General features: G+C 38.3%; 1 protein-coding gene across 1 annotated transcript in view; it reads right to left on the bottom strand.

Moving 5' to 3' along the window:
* Window positions 1-3,185: 3,185 nt before the first annotated feature.
* The window catches only part of NCAM2 (neural cell adhesion molecule 2), a 193,772-nt gene continuing 177,076 nt past the window's right edge, over window positions 3,186-19,881 (bottom strand). The window contains exons 16-18 of the mRNA XM_083611286.1: window positions 11,808-12,012; window positions 9,996-10,115; window positions 3,186-8,481 (exon numbers count right to left, since the gene is read on the bottom strand). Of these exons, the coding sequence (XP_083467412.1) occupies window positions 8,370-8,481; window positions 9,996-10,115; window positions 11,808-12,012 (437 nt within the window). The 3' untranslated portion in view covers window positions 3,186-8,369. The remainder of the gene's footprint in view (window positions 8,482-9,995; window positions 10,116-11,807; window positions 12,013-19,881) is intronic.

A 19,881-nucleotide genomic window follows, 5' to 3' on the forward strand; every position in this document is an offset into this window, starting at 1 on the left:
AGAAGATGCATTTTTATGTCTTGCAACACATTAACCAGGAAAATACATTTCATGTAATTCAGTGACATGGTCGCTATTAAATCCTGTGTAATTGCAAACCACTATGCAGCCTAAGCACATATTAACACTGAGCCCATACACATAAATACCAAAAATGTATTTATTGCCATTCCTATGAGGGCAAAAGCAGGTTTAAAATGAAAATTCACACAATATGACACACATTCACATGCAAGGAAAAACTAAGTAAAGCTAAGGCGATATCAAGAGTGCTTTTACTAAATTGCTCCAATTTACTTTCAGTTTTTCCAACACTGCAAATTCTGCCTAAATTATCTCCACTCCAGTGGATTTTTCCTTTTAAATAAGATTGTGGCCTGGTTCCCACATCACATTAAACCACATTTTAATGTGTAACCATAGTTTAATGTGAAATAGCAGCATGATTATGTATGTTCTTCAAAGTCTAGGGAAGCAGAAGTGTGAAAGCTAATAGCTCCATAATAACACATTATAGCTCTATTCAGATGTTATCCCCCATGCATAGGGCTGCTGTGTGGAAGGAAGTGGGGTTGCGCTACCAATCTCACAATGCCTGCCATCCGCCACTGGTTCCACACCTTCTAATAAGGAAGTATTCTTCCTTGATGTGAGCATGCATACACAGAGCCCAGGAATTCTTCAGGAGAACCCAGGACAAAATAGGAACTTGAGAATGGAACCTGAGATAAATTGCGATTTTGGTTATTAGGTGTGAAATACTTACAATGCAATCTCTTGATGTAGAGGAGAAGCAAGCTGTGCGGGATAACTATAAATGAAAGTCCTTTTGGCAAGCATGGATCAATAAATAATGAAACGTTTTACCAAATTAATTTTTACAGAAGCATATATGAAGGTGTGAGATGAGGCAACTTTCTGAATCTAAGCAGGTGAGAGTGCGACCAGTGCCTGAATTTGAGGTCACCAGGAATCCTGATATGTACAATACTGGAGAAAACATGGGGTATAAAGGCATTGGATACATTAAAAATAAAATGTGGGGAAATGAAATAAGGGTTCCAAATCTCTCCTCCAAAACTCCATATTTTGATATAAACAACAAATGTTAGTGTTCCTTTACTTAACTAATTGTCATAATGTGTCAAAGCATCAACACAAGTAATGTTCTGCATTATTATTATTTAAGAGTTGGTCATTTTTTCTTCTCATCCTTTGTAATGCCTTTGTGTAGTTTTGTTCTGCCTTAGTTTTATTTAAACTGCCGTTCTCTCATCTTACACATCATACTTATTGGATTTTCATTAATGTTTCTCTTTCCTTTGTTGACTCAAACCTTTTGGTTCCTCAAGCCTCTCCTTGAGGCCCTTTGATCTGTATTCTTTATCTTTGGCCACTGGGTTTTCTTATTAACAATCATGTGTGCTGAAGATATTGTCGTTCATAGATTCATTTAAATGTGTGAAATTGGAAGTGGGCCCAGAGAGTGTGATCTCTTTCATTGCTACGCCAGGTGTTCTTTCCCCAATATGAAGGTGTGAACAGTTCTTTTGACAAATGCTTATCTTTAATCTCTGATTTCTCTGTGTCCTCTTCTTCGTGGCCTCCTTTCTTTTTTCGTTGCTTGTCAAATTGTATTTTTATCTCTGTTTTTTCACCTTTGGGCTTTTTCTGTATTGGCTCCCTTTATGAAACACATTTACCATTCAAAATTCATTCATCTAATTCTGTTCCTCTTAAAAGAAAAACAAACAAAACCCAACATGCATACTGAGACTCAGTTATTCCAGTTACTCATTATTTTGGCACTCTCCCTACCAGTACATAGAGTTTTTCTTTGTTTGTTTGCTCTAAATTAGATTGCAAGTTAATTGGCCTGGCTAAGAATGGCAAGTGAGCCTCATTATGTTCCTCAACACTGCTGATCTTTTCTCTTTTCCACCAAAACTCACAGACCAAGGTAGTGATGAAAGGTAACTGCTGGAAATTAGGTCTCAGTTGTGATTCACGATACTGCTGTGGCAGAATCTTAGGTGTCAGGAGCTCTGCAAAAGTAGTTTCCAAGACTTTAACATCCATAGATCAGAAAACAATATTGTTCAGGTTCCGGGAATTCTAGAGGAGTGGATTTGAAATTTTTCACCCTGTGGACCACTTTTAAACTGCTGCAGGCCACTGAAATAACCTGCCCCCCTATCAGGCCTGCCATAATCATTATCATCACCAAAAAGGGGCTAGAAGGGTGCCAGGAGAAAACTGTAATGAAATGCCATCCTTTGGTATAAAATAATCAAATAGCGAAGAAAGTGTATCAGTGAAAATACACGCATGCTACTCCTTATTGTGCTAGAATATTAATCTAACATTAATACCTATGCCAAACACTGCAGAAGGATATGCCAAACACTGCAGAAGCTCAGAAACATATGGGAGAGTTTCTGAGACTTTCAAATGTTCATATATATGAAGCATGCCATATTTTTATATTCTACTTGTTAGAATGGCGTCATTTTTTACAGATTGTATCAGCCAAGATAAATAATAACTGATTTTATGTCTATTTATGGTGCAACCTGATGCATGTCTGCTCAGAACCCCATTAAGGAAGTGCTTATAATAGTGAAGGACCCAATGCACGCCATCGTGAATGCCCTTTAATTACATGTTATTCATTGAAATAGCTTTTTATATGTTTGTTTCCAAGAGATGATTCTGCAGTTCTTTCTACACTTTTCTCAATCTATGCAAGAAATATTTTATTCTCTTGGAAACTATTCCAAACACCACTTTTTTTTGTTGACTATGCAAATTAACACAGGTTCTTCATCCTTACCTGCCAATGGAGCTCTGTTTGCAGTTATTAGGTGGAATTATTTTTAATGTTAGCAACAGTGTATTTCTAGAACTAAAGACTGATTACTATTTTTGTGATCCAAACTATCTCACTCACAATAGCAGTGTAGTTGAAGGCTTTCCCATAAGTGCTATACCAATACATCATAATAAGTTGTACCGCAGAAGGGATATACTATTTTCTCATTTTTGATAGCATGTCGTTTTTGTTTTAAAATGTCTTCTGGAAAACTTTCTCTGGAAACAAAATTTGGAATAGTGAAGGTTTTTAAGTAAATGCTCTCCCAAATCAGCTTATTCCTGGCAGAGAGACAGAAATGGAAAATGAAGCATTTCATTAAAGTAAAAGTCTCTTTACTATTAATATACAAATGGTGAAGAGTGACAAATAATTGATATAACTGTAATCCATACTTTCAATATCTTTCATAAATACAAAACTTCAGCATTGCAGTATCTTTTTTTTTACAGTTTAGAATATATATATACAGCATTTCATAGGGACATAAAATTCTGAAACGATGAACAAACGCACCCCAGTTGCAGGTAACGCAACAGTACAGTAAGTGGATCAGATGGCAGATACCATATGGAATGTTGAAACAAAAGAAATGTTGATGAACAAAAACTGTTAAGTCTTAATTTTACTGTACACAGAATCCAAAATACCTACTAAATGCTCATTTTTTTGCAGGATAACTATCCTTGTCAAAGTAGGCTATATATCTGGAGGCTTAAAATGCTCTGTCTCTTTTTTATTATCCACTTATGTACATTCAGAGGCTGTTGTGATGATGGCAACTGAATTAAACTGCATGATTAAGGAAGTAACTCAAAGGTCCCAGGGGAGGGTAGCAGGTGGCTGCAGGGTGCAGTGGTTCCCAATCTACATGGATTGGGTAAGTCCTGCCATTGAAGGCTCCTCATGGCAGTGGCAGAAAGCTCCACTGCTGTTGCTCCTCTGCATTCAGACTTCCAATAGCAGTAGAGGGTGAAAAGGAGTATGTTGTGAACATGTCAAGGGGGACTGGGGGAAGTCTTAGATCAGCAAGATCCAAATCCCTCCTATGCCCCTGAAGAAAATGAATATTAAAAACTGACTACAGAAAAATAGGGGGAAAAAATCCCATTCCCCTGACCTTCTGCCGTGTACACACAACATGGCAGGGCTTAGGATATGAGTAGTCCACAGACTACTCCTTGCCTCCACCTAGGATTGTTCTGCCTGAGATCTCTTTCTGAGAACAAGTCTCCTTACAGTTTCCATTCAAAACAAGCATAGGTTTTTATGTTATTGTCCACCTATTTGTCGTTCTCTGTTGGCTGCACCACTACTTCAGCATTGCCTTCATGGGACCGGTTGCTGTCCTATCCTTTCCCCCATCTTTTCTTGTTTTGGTCAGCTCTCTTTTTACTGCCCTACTGCGATCACGTGGAATCAGTGGGGCTTCACATTGACAAACTTCAATTGTTTTGTGCCCATCCACACCACACACCCCAGGACAGGTCTACAAGAAAATCTTAAATACAAGCAGAATGGAAATCACAATGCCTTTTTAAAGAGAAGTTTTAACTAACAAACTGTAATTGGCCCAAAGACAGCTCTGAAGCTTCCCAGCTGCATCAGTAAATTGATCAGGTCTTCAAAATCTAAATGCAGGTTACATTTATACATGAATGGTGGAAATGTTGCAAATTCTGTGGCCAGAAGTCGCTCTATCTGGTGAGTGTAATATTACATAGCAATGAAGTTTTCATGTGTAAAAGAATCATCTCACGCGTAGCTACTGACCAGGGTTCTGAAAAATAAGCATATCTAACTGAATTCCTAAACAGATTCAGGGGACCACTGCAGTAATTTTGTCAAAGATACTAAGTTTTCCTTATAAGACTAGCAGCCAGTGATTTTAACTAATGCTTCGACCTGATGTCCACTCCCTGCATAGAAATGACTGAACTGCATGCTGCAATAAGAGTTCGTGGTCAATAATTTATTGTGACAATGCAAGCAGAGGCAGTGAATTCAATACAAGCTTCGGCAACACTCCTAATAGTTTTATGATCCACTGAAAATTGAGGGATAGTATGTTGCAGATCCTCCCCCCCACACACACCTTTTTAGGAAAAAAAGAGAACAGAATTAAATGTTAAGAGTTAGGAATATTAACACAGAAGGCTATTTATTGATAAGATTGCTCTAATAAGCCTTTGCTATGATGATTTAGTTAAATAAGGCAATAATTGAAATGGGGCTTTTGTTTCTCTCATTGCTTTTGTGGGAGATAGCAGTGTCTGTTTTGTTTTAATCTTCTTCAAAAGAGCTCTCATTCTCTCTCCTTTAAAGGAAAGTTGAAGACAGACGTCTGAAAACCCATAACTACATTTAGCAACATACTGCACAAATCCAAACAAAATGGCTACTTTACCAGTCTTAGGTAGGTTTGGGTTTTTCATGGTGCCACTGAATAACATGATGGCCCAGGTGTATTTCCATATGCAAGAACGTAAGCAAGTCTGAGGCTCTGTATTCAATGAAACTAGGGATCTATAGGTACATGACTGGAGGTGGGTGTTGTTTTTTGCTTGACTAAAACAGAGTGACATCCTACCCACTCTGTTACTTACCGTGCTAAGCAACAGGGGAAAATGACTCACAGTTTGGCACTTAAATGAACTTATTTCACAATCATTAGTAAAATAATTGATTTCTAATACACAGTTCAAAGCTTGGCAATATTTAGTGGGATTTGTCATATGATTACATATTGTCTGTCTCAGTAATTGTTTTATTGTGGACTATTGCTGTATATTTCTGTAGATAGAAACTAGACCTCACACACATACCTGTGAGCTGCTTATGAAGGACAGTTACAATCTTGCATCACCCAATAAGGTGGTATTTGTTTATTATTATTGATCTAGCTCTCGAGTTGCCAGATATTCCTATATACTAATAGAAAATTCATTCTCTGAGTGTCAGTCCAAGAAGGAGGTAGGTGGTGGGCAGGGCGGGATTAATGGAGGAAGGAGAAAGTTACATACCATCTCATTCATGACTGAGGAATGAATGCTGGCAATTGGGGGAAGGATGGAAAACTTGGGGAGGGGGTGAGTATCCTAGAAAGGGGCACTCTCCACACCACAATATTTCAAATGTTTCAAAAGGAGAAGTTGGAACAATAGGTTCTAGTTGATAGAAAGCTAAAGCACTGGTATGTGCTATAAAATAAAGCATTAAATATGAAATTAACTACAATCATTTTGTAGTTGATTTTCACATGTATTGCATTGTTCTGAAATTTAAGAGAATGCCCTATTTAACTGTTAATTGTGGAATTCTATCATGTTGATTTCATTATGATATTTTTGTATTCGATGTTTGAAGATAGGTTGCAAAGATGTTGTCAATCACCTGGAGATTTTTTTTTTTTTTTTTGGTAAAACATGAACACTATATAAACTGTCTAAATAAAGCAAAAAGTATTCAAAGTAGTTTAGAAAAACTATATTTCTCTTCAAATAAAGAAAAAACTGGCTCTGACATATGGCACCACATTAAAAGACTGTAGGACCATTAATATTTAAGCAGTTCTAGCATGATGACATAGGAAACCAGTAAACATGTTATGAAAATTTCTAATCAAATATATATATATTTATACCCATTCCATATATTTCAATAGTGTATGCCAGAGAAGGTGAATGCTTTATCAGGCCATTAGTGGATGAAAACCTTGGGCCCAGCAGTGCAGACCTATCATACCATGAGTCCTTGCTGGGAGCTGCAAGAATCGTCAGGACATGGAGGTAGGTAGCACCTCCATATCTCTGCCCAACATATCTCTGCACCCCTCCCATAACACCTTCAGCCTTTTGCTCCCTTGTTTGCCACTCAACAACAGCAGTTGCATAATGCATTCTGCCCATGCAGGACTACTGTTCCATATATTTATTAACAGCAAAGATTTAAGGGCGACCTGGGAGCCAAATTAACATACTGCAGCTGATGGCAATTTTACCAAGGGTCAAAAAAAAAAAAAGCACAGCTTTTTATTTGTTATTTTATTTCAATAGCAAGTTACACATCTGTAGAGGCCAACCAAAATTTAACTATTGAAGGGTGTGATCCACAAATTGTTCTATTGCCATCACAGCTATCCAGTACAACAAGGCATGCCTAAGGTTTGGAGACTGCAGTTCAACATTCTATTTTTATTTGGATTTAAATGCATCTTAAGGTTGTCTGCTTAGTTCATTCCCAAGCTAGGGAAGATATTGCTGGGAAAAATTATGTATAGAATTCTATGAGAACAGAAACAGCATTTTAAAAGTCAACTGGTTTCTTGGATATATTTTCCTCTATTGTTTAAATGCAGCTCACTCAACCTCTGTCTTATCTTTCTTATCACCTATCATTTGACATTCCTCCTAAGACCCACATTTTCCATTGCTTTTATTTTATTTTTGTGTAGTTGGTTTATTAAATTGGTGGTGGAAGTGAAAATTACACAGGGCATGGCCAAGCCTAGAGAAGTTTTTTGGATCTTGGGTTTGAGTTTACGTGAATAACTTTTAAAATATATATTAGAACAAATATGATTATTGTTGTAGTAAACGAATGAAAGCAGAAATGTGCATATTATGTTTCTTTATAAATACATTGAGGCAACTCAGTTGAGCTTGTATTTATTGTTGTAAGACTTGCTTTGAAGCTGAGTGCTATGGTCATAAGTCAGGATTCTTATTTTCACAACAAAATAAGTTTCGACATTTTTAGCTTACACATGATCTTCCAAACATAAATACAAAGTATCTGAAGCACTGAAATTTCTGTGGACTTTTGATAGTTAGGATGTGATCAATGTCTTCATCAAAATAGTTCACAACTTTTGTTAAAATCTGTACATCAAACCTACAAACCCTTCATTGTCTGGTGTGAAGTGCAGGGTTAACAGCATAAGGAGGTTGTCTACTCTGTGTCAAAGATCAGCTGCAGTCAAGTCACTATTTAGCTTTGCCAGCCACATATATCTAATTTCTAATGGAGCCTAGTATTATATCTATATATATATATAATTTGTTTATATATATATTCTTTTAAAGGCAACCAAAATCTTTTAAAATTTCAAGTACAAACAAATATAAATGTATATGGCACTTTCTCTCAGGGTTTAATTTCCATTGTAAGTGGTACGGCTGTCAGGTGTACAGTCTGTGGCTAAGGGGGTTTCTTGAATTTTTATAAATAGATTTCTTCAGTGATAAAATAAATTACAATATTTATATTGGCTGATTTGCCAAACTGAGACCACGGGACTGATGTCATCCAGGACTACAGACTAAAACTATTGAAATAAAGTGAAAACGGACAGTCAACAGAAGTCATTTGAACTACTTCTGAGAATTATTCCATCTTAAGTTGCCCAAGAAACTAAGGTCAGCTGTAAAGTTTTGGTCACAGATTTATTTGAATCCAAATGCCTTTTATTCCCCTCTAGACAGCTGTAGTTGTTGTATTATGCTTTGCTATCATCTTCTTTTGACTGGATGATGTCATTAGAAACTTTGATTTCTATAGTATCTGAATTTAAAACTTCTTTTCCATTTTCTTCCTTTAATGGCAGTTTCCTGTGAGAAAGTAAGGAAAAACCAAAATATTAAATTGTAAATTCATGGGTGATTTTTTTTTGGGGGGGGGGAGGGGGTTAGGTCATTTTTCGCTTATTCAGATTTTGTTGAGAGTACTACACCGCTGCAGTGGCAAATCTTTAAGTTTCTCTATGCGTCTCTTCCTCCCCACCCCACCTCCCACCACTGTTAACAATGTGCAACACTGCCAAAAAAATAATTGTTCATACAATTGCATCAAGTTTCATTTTGTGAAGTATTTTACTGATGCCCATGTGTTGTCTTTCATGCTCCATAGAAGCTTTTCTTCTAGTAGAAATGGGTTTAATTGTGTTTTTAACATTGTTGTAAATCACTTGGAGACTTTCCCATAAAAAGTGATTAACAAAGCTAAGAAATACTACTACTAGCAGGCAGGGTCCCCCAATCCATATTGGGAATGGGGGGCATCAATTTAAAGCTTCTCCTTCTCTCTCCAGGGTCCCAAACCAGATCAAGCATTCCCACACCTGCCATTTACATTTGATTGATTTCAAAGGGATGTCCATTTAACCAGCTACATTTGGACTGGGACAAATATCTTCAAGAACAAGCAGTTGCTAGAAAATATGTATTATATGATGGAAGGAGCATCAAGATGATATGTTGTAAGGTACACTAAGATTACTTTGTCCCATAGTTCTGGGAGGAAAGTTGTTGATGTTAGTGCACAACCTACAGCTTATACACTATGGAGATGGTAGTGTGATCTGGACCTAGGTCACAGACCCACTTACATTGGTTCAGCCACGAGTCATCCCTTCTGCTAATTCAGTTCTCAGTAGCAGGCAACACAAGGCAGCTACCCTGACCTTTTTAGCTAGCAGCTATTATTCGTAGAGAATGCTAATTCTGTAACGCAGCAGACTATAGTTGGGACTTTCCTGTTGATGTCAAAAATTACAGTGCTCCAGAGGCAGGGGGCAAGGCAGCGAGAAACCACAGCACCTGCTTGAGCTAGTTTCTGATGCTCAGCATTGAGCTGAGGGTCAACCACAGAATTCCTGTTTGATAGCCCCAATTTATAACAATTAGAACATCAGTCTGCTGCAACTAAAGCGTAAGGTGATTAATAGGAAGAAACACAAGGCTTGAGAGAAACACGTCCATAGAAGGACCGCACCAGGCTGCCAACTTGAGTAAACTAGGGTGGGGCAGGTAAACCCTGCTCCATATAATCGATCAAATGACATGGTGCATGCACACCATTTGAAGGGCAATTCCCATCAACTTAGGGGGTGGTCCCCTCAAATATTTTATTGGGGTGTATGTGAAGACCCCTAGCAGTTGGTTCCTGTGATGCAAACCAATCAGGGGAGTACAATGGGGATAGGCAGGGTACGGTAGGAAATCACATATGTGTATATAATGTGCTTTAAAACTGATGCCTCTCATCCAGTCTTGGGAGATTCATCTGCTGGACATTCACTTTTGAATATACAGGGTGTGAAGTTATTAAAATGTGGACTACATACTCTGGTTCTGTTAATGGTGTTGTTTCATTGGGTTCATTTACTGGACTTCCATCTTCGTGATTGGTAATTCTTTCATCCTCTGTTCTCATTTCAACTATCGGCTCTTTTGATCCGTCTTTCCTAAAGAACATTGAAAGATTCTTAGCCTCACTTCCTTTGTGATAAAAATATGTTGCATTTTATTAATTGTCAGTATTCTGCTTTCAGAATCATGGAAGAAAAGCAAAAGGCAACTATAATTAATACTGATAAAAATATTTCAACATTTATTACATCCATCATTGTCACCTCATACATTATCATACATTTTAACCTCAAAATAATATGCAAAAATAAATGTTATATCTAGATACTACACTTGATCTTAGCCAAAAGGCCGAGAAGCCTTTTATATCTAAATAATAATTTATATCTAAATAATAATTTGAGAGTGCCAAATTGGATTTTTCAAAAACTAACATTGAGGCTAGCAAACTATCTGATCTATTTAGCATGACAAATGATAGTAGCCATATTATAGTTTCAACTTATATAGATTAATTAATATGCTTTCCTGAATAAAAGGAGAAAAACTAATGCCTTTCTCATGGAAACTGATGGTAATATTTTCAGAGCTGTAACGATATGCTTGCATAGACTTGCCAATTTCATTAATGTGTTATGTTGGAAAACCCTTTTCCTTTTCATCAAAGTAGCATCAAATGTGTGGGGCGGGGGATGAAATCATTTTTGAGTGCTGCTTATATATAAGGACTTTTAACTCCCATTGCTTAAAAATATGGGAAACTGATCAGCATTTACCTAACTCTCTCACTGAAAGCCACCAACAAAACATGAATGTGCTTAATTTTGGCTGAATGGGATTCGTTATGTCTTCAGTCTCAGTACTGACTAAAAGCAGCTTTCCAGGGTTTTTAGACAATGGTCCTTCCAAGCGGTCCCTGGAGATTCCAGGGATTAAAGCTTAGATATTTTGCATGTTCTCTATCACTGAACTACAGCCCCTTCTAACACTGAAGCCTCAGCACAAATGTCTATTAAAAAAAACTATTTTAAAAAATTGTAATATGCAATGTGTAATTCTGCCTTTCCTTGGCAATATGGCCCATCAATAAAAATGCATAGGAGCAGGCTGTACAGCTGTGGTCCTAAGCACATTTATTAAGGAAGCAGCATTGGGTTTTCTTAATATTGATGTGGTCAATGGTGCTACTCAGAGGTGTATGTTTGTAATTATAACCTGCATGGCAGCACATCTGTGAGCTCTTGGCAATTCAACACACCTGCAGTCTCTTAACAATTTAACTAATTAGCCGGGGGGAGTTTACCTGCTGCACCGAATGCAGCTATGTGATAGGGTAATTGATTATTTTGAAAACTTCATTTAAGTTGATCAAATGCTTTGTATGATACTGGCTGGAGTGGAGTGGTGAGAAGGGTTGTTTTTCAGCTGTTTGATTATTATTTAAAAATAAAAGATAAGCAAAGATATTGTGGGCAAGTTTTTATTCCATCGCCCCAGTCGCTGCGCTAACACAGTTGGTGAAGAAAGTCCAACAGAAAGTCCAATTGGATGGACCAGCAAGGACTGGAGCAGCATGTCTGGAGTTAAAGAACACAATTTGTGCCAGTCACCTGTTGGCACACCATTGAAATAGTGCAGTGGGCCATAAAGAAGCTGTAGTTAAGTGACACAGTGAATAAGCTTTCTCAACCTTGGAGACCCAAGGTTGTTCTATGAATGGCAGTTCGTGATAGATTCACAATTCACATATGCTTGTCCTTTGGCTAAATGTTGCGACTAATACTCACAGATATGCAGCCTTCCCCTCCTCTAGCTCTTTACTCTTCCCACTGGAGCCACTCTTCTTTCCACAGATCCTTCTGGTGATGCACATCAGCAATCCACATTGCCGTACAAAGAAGCAGCTGACATCAGTCACGACAAGGATTAATAAAAGGGCAGCTACACCCAGTCCAATGACTGCACCGAGTCCAAGTCCATTAAAAAGTGTGTCTTGAAAACAAACAAAATAGACAAAGGCAATCCGGTTAATCTACTGTGATGCATTCACAAAGTGGAGAGCTTATATGTCTTGATGGCAGGCCTACTTTTGCACATTAAAGGCCTTAAAGTACTTCAGACTTTTCTAGCAAAACAATTTTCTTCTACTGCAATGCAGTATGCATTGTGCCTGCTGGCTTTAAAGCGTGGTAGTTACATGCAAACTAGGAAGAGTGTTTTGTCAGGTAATTTAGCTACAGAATTCAATGGCTGATCATGTACTTTGGAGATAATCAAACATTATAGCTCAAAAGGGGTGTTATTTTTAGAACATGCATTATTTGATTGATGGTTTGTCAGATCCCATCATTCCACTGTTGAACAAAACAGAAAGGTTATATGTAAATACTTTTTTAAATGCTACGGTTAGTACAAATAGACACTTTTCAAAGTTAATTGTGCAGCTATTAGTTCACACTTGATGAACTCCAAATATATTTTTGTACTTATTCCAGTGTAAACACACAGAACTTCATTAAGTTTACTCTGGAGTTGAAGCAGAATAAAAATTGGTTGAAAATGTTTATCCAGACTACATGTCCATACAAAAAATCATTTGGAAGGGATAGGGGACCTTATCTGAAGGTAATAAATAAATATACAAATGTAGTTTTAAAACTGTTAATTTCAAAATTCAACACTTTCAATCTTTATTCAAGTAAATTATTTTACATAACTTTCCTATCCCACCCAAGTGCATTCTAGTAGACAGAGATCATCTAAGCCTACAAAACAAAATACTGAATTGCAGAATTGCATGTGACTGGCTGGTTGTGTCACGCCTTTGCAGCTCTAGCAAGACCTGGCATATTAGGAACATAGGCAGCTGTGTTGCCTTGTATCACACCATTGGTCCATCTAGCTCACAACTGTCTACACTTGTGATGGGGAACCTGTGGCTGGACTCCACCACCTATCACCCTTGAACATTGGCCATGCTGACACTGAAAGGGATCCAACTTCATGTGGAAGGCCACAGCTTTCCATCTCTAGTGTACACTGACCACCAGCGGCTGGAGATGTTGGGATTTAACAGGAACCTTTTCCCATGTGCTTTGCTACTGAGTTACAATCCTGACATCTCCTTAGCAACAGTAACAGCACTGCCCTCTTTTCTGCAGTAGTAATAGCTCTGATATCTGTGTTCCAAGATATAGCTGGGCCTTGAATGTCAAAAAATGCCAGGGTGGGGTGTTGTCATATGGCCTTTACTCAGCCCTTAGTAAGAATGGACATGGATAGTGGTGGTGAAGAACATAGAATTGACAGATATACTTATACATTAATAAAATTTGTGTTTTTGTTATATCTCATCTTTTTCCGTTCTATTTGTTAAGCACTTGAAGCTGGAAAGTTGACTGCTATATTCTAGACATCAAATAGCAAGTATGATCTGAAAGCCTTATATAGACCAGAGCCCCAATACATGCAGCACTATTAAAACAAATTTCAAATAGTGCAAATCTATTACTACCAAAAAGGATGCTGACACAACTAGAAAGGAAAAAAGTAGGACTAGTAATTAAGAGTGGGAGTGGAGCATGTGCTCTTGTACTTAGGAGAAACTAAGCCTGAGGTTGGGCCCTGCCATTGAGAAGTGGCTATAGATTATGAGTTTGGCTGGATCAGTTGCAGATATGTAGACATGAAATTCTGTGAGGTTAGGGGGGAGACCTCTGGATATGAGGGAAATATAAATTCCTGATTATAGAGAGGCTTCATAGAGTGTTTAGTTTAACATATTTAAAAGGCCTCTTCAGATCTTCACACTGAGGTCTGAAATGGAGCCAGCATGCACAAAGGGATGCTGGCGGGGAGGGGCAGGGTTTCCATGCGTGCCCCTTTCCCCCTCCCCAGTTGAAGCCCTCAGATGTGTACTCAAATTCCTGAAATAGGGCTTACACTAATTTAAACTGTTGATCCACTGAAAGCTTTGCGCAGGCAAAAACGGTAACAATGCCGTAAGTAGACCTTCTTATGTGTAGAACAATGTTTTTGCAATGTATCATCTAACATTAGAGAGGCTGTTGTTTTTGTTTTTGCAGTGCATGAGAAATCTAGCTTGATAAAAACAGTCTTGCCTTCTGAATCCATGCTGAAGCAAAGAGAGCGCAAGCCTTTTCACCTTCACCCAATTCTTGTTTTCTATTTAACCCCTACAGCTGCAAGGCCCTCTGCATACATCATGCTAGCATACTCAGTGGTTACCCTGGGCTATAGGTTGCTGGTGTGTTAATAGTGGATATATCTATGCACCATGCACTACAAGAAGATCAAAGCTATCCATTCTGAAGGAAATCACCCCTGAGTGCTCACTGGAAGGACAGATCCTGAAGCTTAGGCTCCAATACTTTGGCCATCTCATGAGAAGAGAAGACTTCCTGGAAAAGACCCTGATGTTGGGAAAGATGGAGGGCACAAGGAGAAGGGGACGACAGAGGACGAGATGGTTGGACAGTGTTCTCAAAGCTACCAGCATGAGTTTGACCAAACTGCGGGAGGCAGTGGAAGACAGGAGTGCCTGGCATGCTCTGGTCCATGGGGTCACAAAGAGTTGGACACAACTAAATGACTAAACAACATCTATGCACCAACCTCTTCACAACTGTAGCTGGGCCATGTGAAAGTTTTAACGTTTACTGTTTTGTCATACATTGCATTTCACAAACATGGGAAATGGAACTTAGTGATTAAAGGCTACTGGACACTCCAATTTCCACTTTCAGCAGCAGCAATAATAAATAATCTCTTTAATATGAGATTGCGTAGGTCGTGTTTGGTGAATTGTACATTGTAATCCCAGAGAATCGCCTTTGGTTGAATTGTCCCACAATTGACCCACAATGCTGCATGTAGAAAAATTCAAAGTAACTTTGGGAGGTCCTGCTTAGGCCAAATATCTGAAGAAATATTGAGGCAAGAAATGAAAATCTAGGGGGAAATGATCAGGCCAGTAATGCTGCACTTTACTTATTTATTATCCCTCCAGGCTCAGTCATTAATTATATGACTCATAAGACAGTTTAGAGGAGTTTAATGAAATTAGGACAATTTTCTTTCTTTCTTTATGTATAACATAGGAGCAGTGAGGCACCACAGCCAAGATAACGACTGGGAACTATTATAAACATATAGAATAATTCTGTAATGCCAGGACACTGTTCACTGGCTTATATGCAATTTCAGAAGGTCTAAGGGCAATAGTCACAAATTTTGATTAATGATTCTGACTGCCTCACTAATTAGAATGGCTACTTTTGCATCCCATTTCAGATTACTGGGTAACCTAACCCCAGTTTGAACTGCTGTCCCTAATTCAAAAGAAAATAGTTTGTCAATCTTATCTTTCGTTGGTGAAATTCATCCAAGTTTTCTTACAAATTTATTTATTAGCTAATTATTTTTAATGCCCTTTATCAGCTATGATTCCAGGGTGATAATCTAAAACCAATACAGAATGCAACCATAATACAATGCAGCAAGAGGACAACCTTCGGCTTAGTAAGCATGTTACAAAAAGCCAAACCATGGCTTAGTGTAAACAAACATGCACATGGCTGACTCACTCCATGAATGCTGCTGCTGATGTGCAGCTCTGAGCTAAGCCCTGTGGTGCTTGATCTGCAATGATAGATTCACATATGCTATATGATGTAATTTACTGCTGCACAGCTTAAAGCAGATCTTTGAGATCTTCAGATATTTGTGCCAAATATTTGTGTTGAGGTAGTTTTGTGAAACTGAGACTCAAGCTTAATTTTAGTCAAACCTGCAATCTATTCCATTAGCCCAATGAATTTTTTAATGCCAGGGGAGGGAGCAAAATGAATACAGTTTGGAAAGAGGAGAAAAATGAAATTGAGAAATAGTATGGGAAGAGGCCCCTTAATTCCCCCATCCCATTTCCCTGGTCCAAATGGCTACACTGCCAAACAACTGGTGTTAATACTTTGGTCTTAACTTACAATCTGTTGAAGAGTGAATGGTCATTTATGATTAAGTTTTTGGAACCCAAATTCCATACAAGTGAGCTGAATTTACGTGGATTTCACTTCAAAATCTGAATGAAATGGCCTTTAGGTATATTCTCCACCCCCACTTTCTAGCTTGTCTCTCAGAATTGCCTTGGGTTAAAACAGAAATCATGCCAAACCCCAAGTTTTCCCTACAAACACTACATCACATCTCACACTATCAGCAAAGATGGCTTTGTCCCTTTCTCCCTGTGGGAGAATTTTGTGGACAGAGCTCTGCCCACCAATAAATCTAAAGCCTACCATCTTTTCTTTCAATGCTGATGGATTTCAGGCAGTGAGCTTAACATTACTGTTAGGCTTTTCTTTCTGTGCAAATGCTTATTGTTTTGTACAGAACTGAGTCACAAGATTAGCTTAGGATAAATCCTGTATAAGCAGAGAGGTGCAGAGGCTGCAAGGCATTGATTGTATCCAACAATCCATGAATGGCATTCTGCTTGCTCAGTAGATCTTCCCCTTCTCCCATCCCTTCAAAGAAAGCCTGCTTCAGAAGGTCCCCAAACCCTCTACAGAAGATTCTGAGGGTGCATAAGAAGGGGGCTTCTGGAGATAGGGAAAGAGAGGAGAAATTTCCATTGCATAAGTGGGAGCCTGCTACATGAGGGTGGCAGCATTGGAAAAAACCCTAAATTTGTGCATCCCTAGTGTGCAAGTCTGGCAGGTAGAATCATCCCACTACATAAATGGGTGAACAAGACATGATTAAGTAATGCTATCCATTACAACTATGGTCTGATCATGTGCTTTCAACTCACTCTTTGGTGAGTTCCTAAAACTATAAAGCCCCATTTAATCATTTTGCTCCTGCTGAGAATAGCACATCCCTTTATTCTTTCACTTTAAGTTCTTGGGTTTTTTATTATGTGATGTTTTAATTTATTAATTAATTGAGTGGAGCAATTAATAGTTCTAATCCCATTAGCAACAGAACTGATTAGAATTTCATGGTTGAAGGAGACAAGAAGTGATCTGATTCACGAAGGGATATAAGCAAGAAAGGAGACAACCTCAACAGGTGCTAAACTTAATTAGCCTAAGAAGCAGCACAACAAACATTATCTTCAAGTTGCCCCTAATGAGCAGTTTATATCCAAAATGCATTGAGATGCATTTCTTCATGTTACATTGCTTCATGACACTTGCAGAGATTATTCTCTCTCTTGTTTCTTTGTTGTCCCCCCTAATCCACCAAAGAAACTCGCATACAAGCTTCTGCATTGGGTCTGTTCTTTGGGATGCAATCCCTTAATTACAACAAATAGCTGGGGAAGGGAGAAGTCCTTACTTCCAGCCCTCTTGGAAATCCTGATCACATAATTGGAGACAGATTCTGAGCACCCAACTCTCAACTAAAGATGTCCATTGTGCAAAAAGCAAAATAAACCAAAGCAGACTATTTTCCCATAAAAAAGCCTCAGATTTTTATTTTTCTCTCCCCCTAAGGGGGGAATAGCAACTTTATAGAATTTTCTCCACCACTTTCTTGTGGTGATCACCATGATAGAGCTTGAGCTACTGTTACATAAATTGCTACAGAGAAAATGAAAGCCTTTGCAGAAAGCAGAATAAGGAGAGATGGTTTTGCAAAGTAATGCAGTTATGAAGCAAACATACATCAAATTGTAAAGAAAGGAAATAAAATATTGAATTTTATGGGCAACACTCTGTGTAATGAAAATCTCAATTCTCAATTGATCACATATTTTCATACTTAATTCTAGTGAATTGAGTGTCGGCAATTGGCAATTGAGAATTCAACATTTTGCAAGCTAGTCACAGATTTTAAAATAGTGGGCTGTATAAAATTTGCTAATTTGGATCCTGTGTTTATTTTGATTGACATTTGTCAAAAATGTACTGGTTCCACAATTCTATCGCTTTCAAATATGAATAGCTTTTCATAAATGAAAATATCTTTATCTATGGTCCTGTCAAGTTAACTATAATTTTTTTTTGCCATCACTACACTAGGTTCAATAAGAGTTTCTCAAAAACTTTTGAATGTGTTATCACTCCCAACCTTTTTAATTACAAATATGTTAACTATGACAGAGGGCTTTGTTCTGAAAATATTCTATCAAAGCAGAATCAGACAAATGAGTTGACATGTGAAAATTAGTATTAGCAGGTAGTACCCATCAATATATAGCAGAGGTAGCCAACATGGCTCCTTCTATATGTAATTAGAATAAAACTTCCAACATCTCTGATCATTGGCCATGCTGGTGAGGCTGATGGGAGTTCTACTAACATCTGAAGGACACCACAAAGCTGTATTTTAAAGTACAGCATTTTAAAAATGATTCTGAGTACCTGTGGTTGCAGGAAACTAGCTGCATGTGACAATTTAGGGCTCAGATGGGCAGTGTATCCAACCAGTTCAATACTTCAGGAAGCCATGTAAATTATGTGGACCACTCATTACCTGCACTGGTCTATTCTTCTGTTTTAGCTTAGAAAAAGAGGGCCTTAATGTAATCTGTTGTAATATTTACCTGCATGGGAATAAAGGATTGTATCCAATGCTAGTATTACTCAGAATAAGCTTATGGAAATGCATTTGTTAGTGGTGTTCATTAGTTTGAATGTGTCTACTCTGAGTGCTTTGGTCCATGGGGTCATGAAGAGTCGGACACGACTAAACAACTAAACAACAACACTCTGAGTTGAACTAGCATTGCCTACAGCCCATACTTACTAATTTTAAAAGATGCCGAAATCACCATGACATTCATGTCAAATGATGGTTCAGTAAATGGGAATGGAATACAAACAATATTTCTTACTGGTCCCAGTTTATTTCAATTTGAAATAGTAGATATCGAAGACCAAGCTTTGGAAGGTGTAAGTATTACCAACAAAATCTCAGGGTGGTGACTCTATATAGCTCGTCAGACACTGTGCCCTCCTTGGATTACAAGTAGGATTTTCTTTTTTTAATATGATTAATAAATTATCAGAGTAAAAATTAATTACACAGTTGCTAAGAGCTATTCCTCATGTGTTATTTTCCTCTGCACATCTATATGTTGGAATCAGAATAGGAAAAGGGAATCTTCACCCTTGGGACTGAATCCAGCTCTCCTGGCATAATAGGCCCTTGGGATTGTTCCGAGGCCACACCCTCTCTCCCTAGACCATGCCCCTGCTCAGTGCCTTCCTCGGATTGTTTTGACTGGCCAGGGCATGTCTATAACTGTGAAAATGCATCTTGATTTCCTATATGCAGGATGGGAAAATGTCTATGTGGAGAGAGGCCCCCTGTCTTTTATGTGGCTGCTGTAGTCTACCAAGGGCAAGAGTAACCTCCATTGCTCCACCCACTTTTGTTTCTGGCCCTGCCCACAGCTGACATGCAGTCCCCATAAGTTTCCTTTTGAAAAAAAATGTGATTCTTGGACTGAAAGGTATGGAATCTTACTGGAGGAGCACCACATGCTGGTCACCCCCACTCTCATGATGCTTTAAGGCAGGTCTCTGACCTAAGACGGAACAGGTATACACAAGTTTAATAAGGAAGCAGGCACTTGCATAGCTCTTTTGAAAAATGCTACCAAAATCACAGGCCTGAAATTCTTATGTTGCATGGCATAGCACCTTTCCCCCTAGCTGCTTTCATGTGTACAGCCAAGTTTGAACTGATGCATATATGTCACACTCCCACAATACTATTGGTATATCTACTAGGGCTGTATCCCAGATTTGATCAAATCTCAAACCAAGTCAACCTGATTCAGGTGGGTCTCAGCTTTGGTTGATTTGAAGTTGAGGCTTAAGGATAACT

Source organism: Podarcis filfolensis (genome assembly GCF_964270895.1).
Source record: "Podarcis filfolensis genome assembly, chromosome: 4".
NCBI classification, from domain to species: domain Eukaryota; kingdom Metazoa; phylum Chordata; class Lepidosauria; order Squamata; family Lacertidae; genus Podarcis; species Podarcis filfolensis.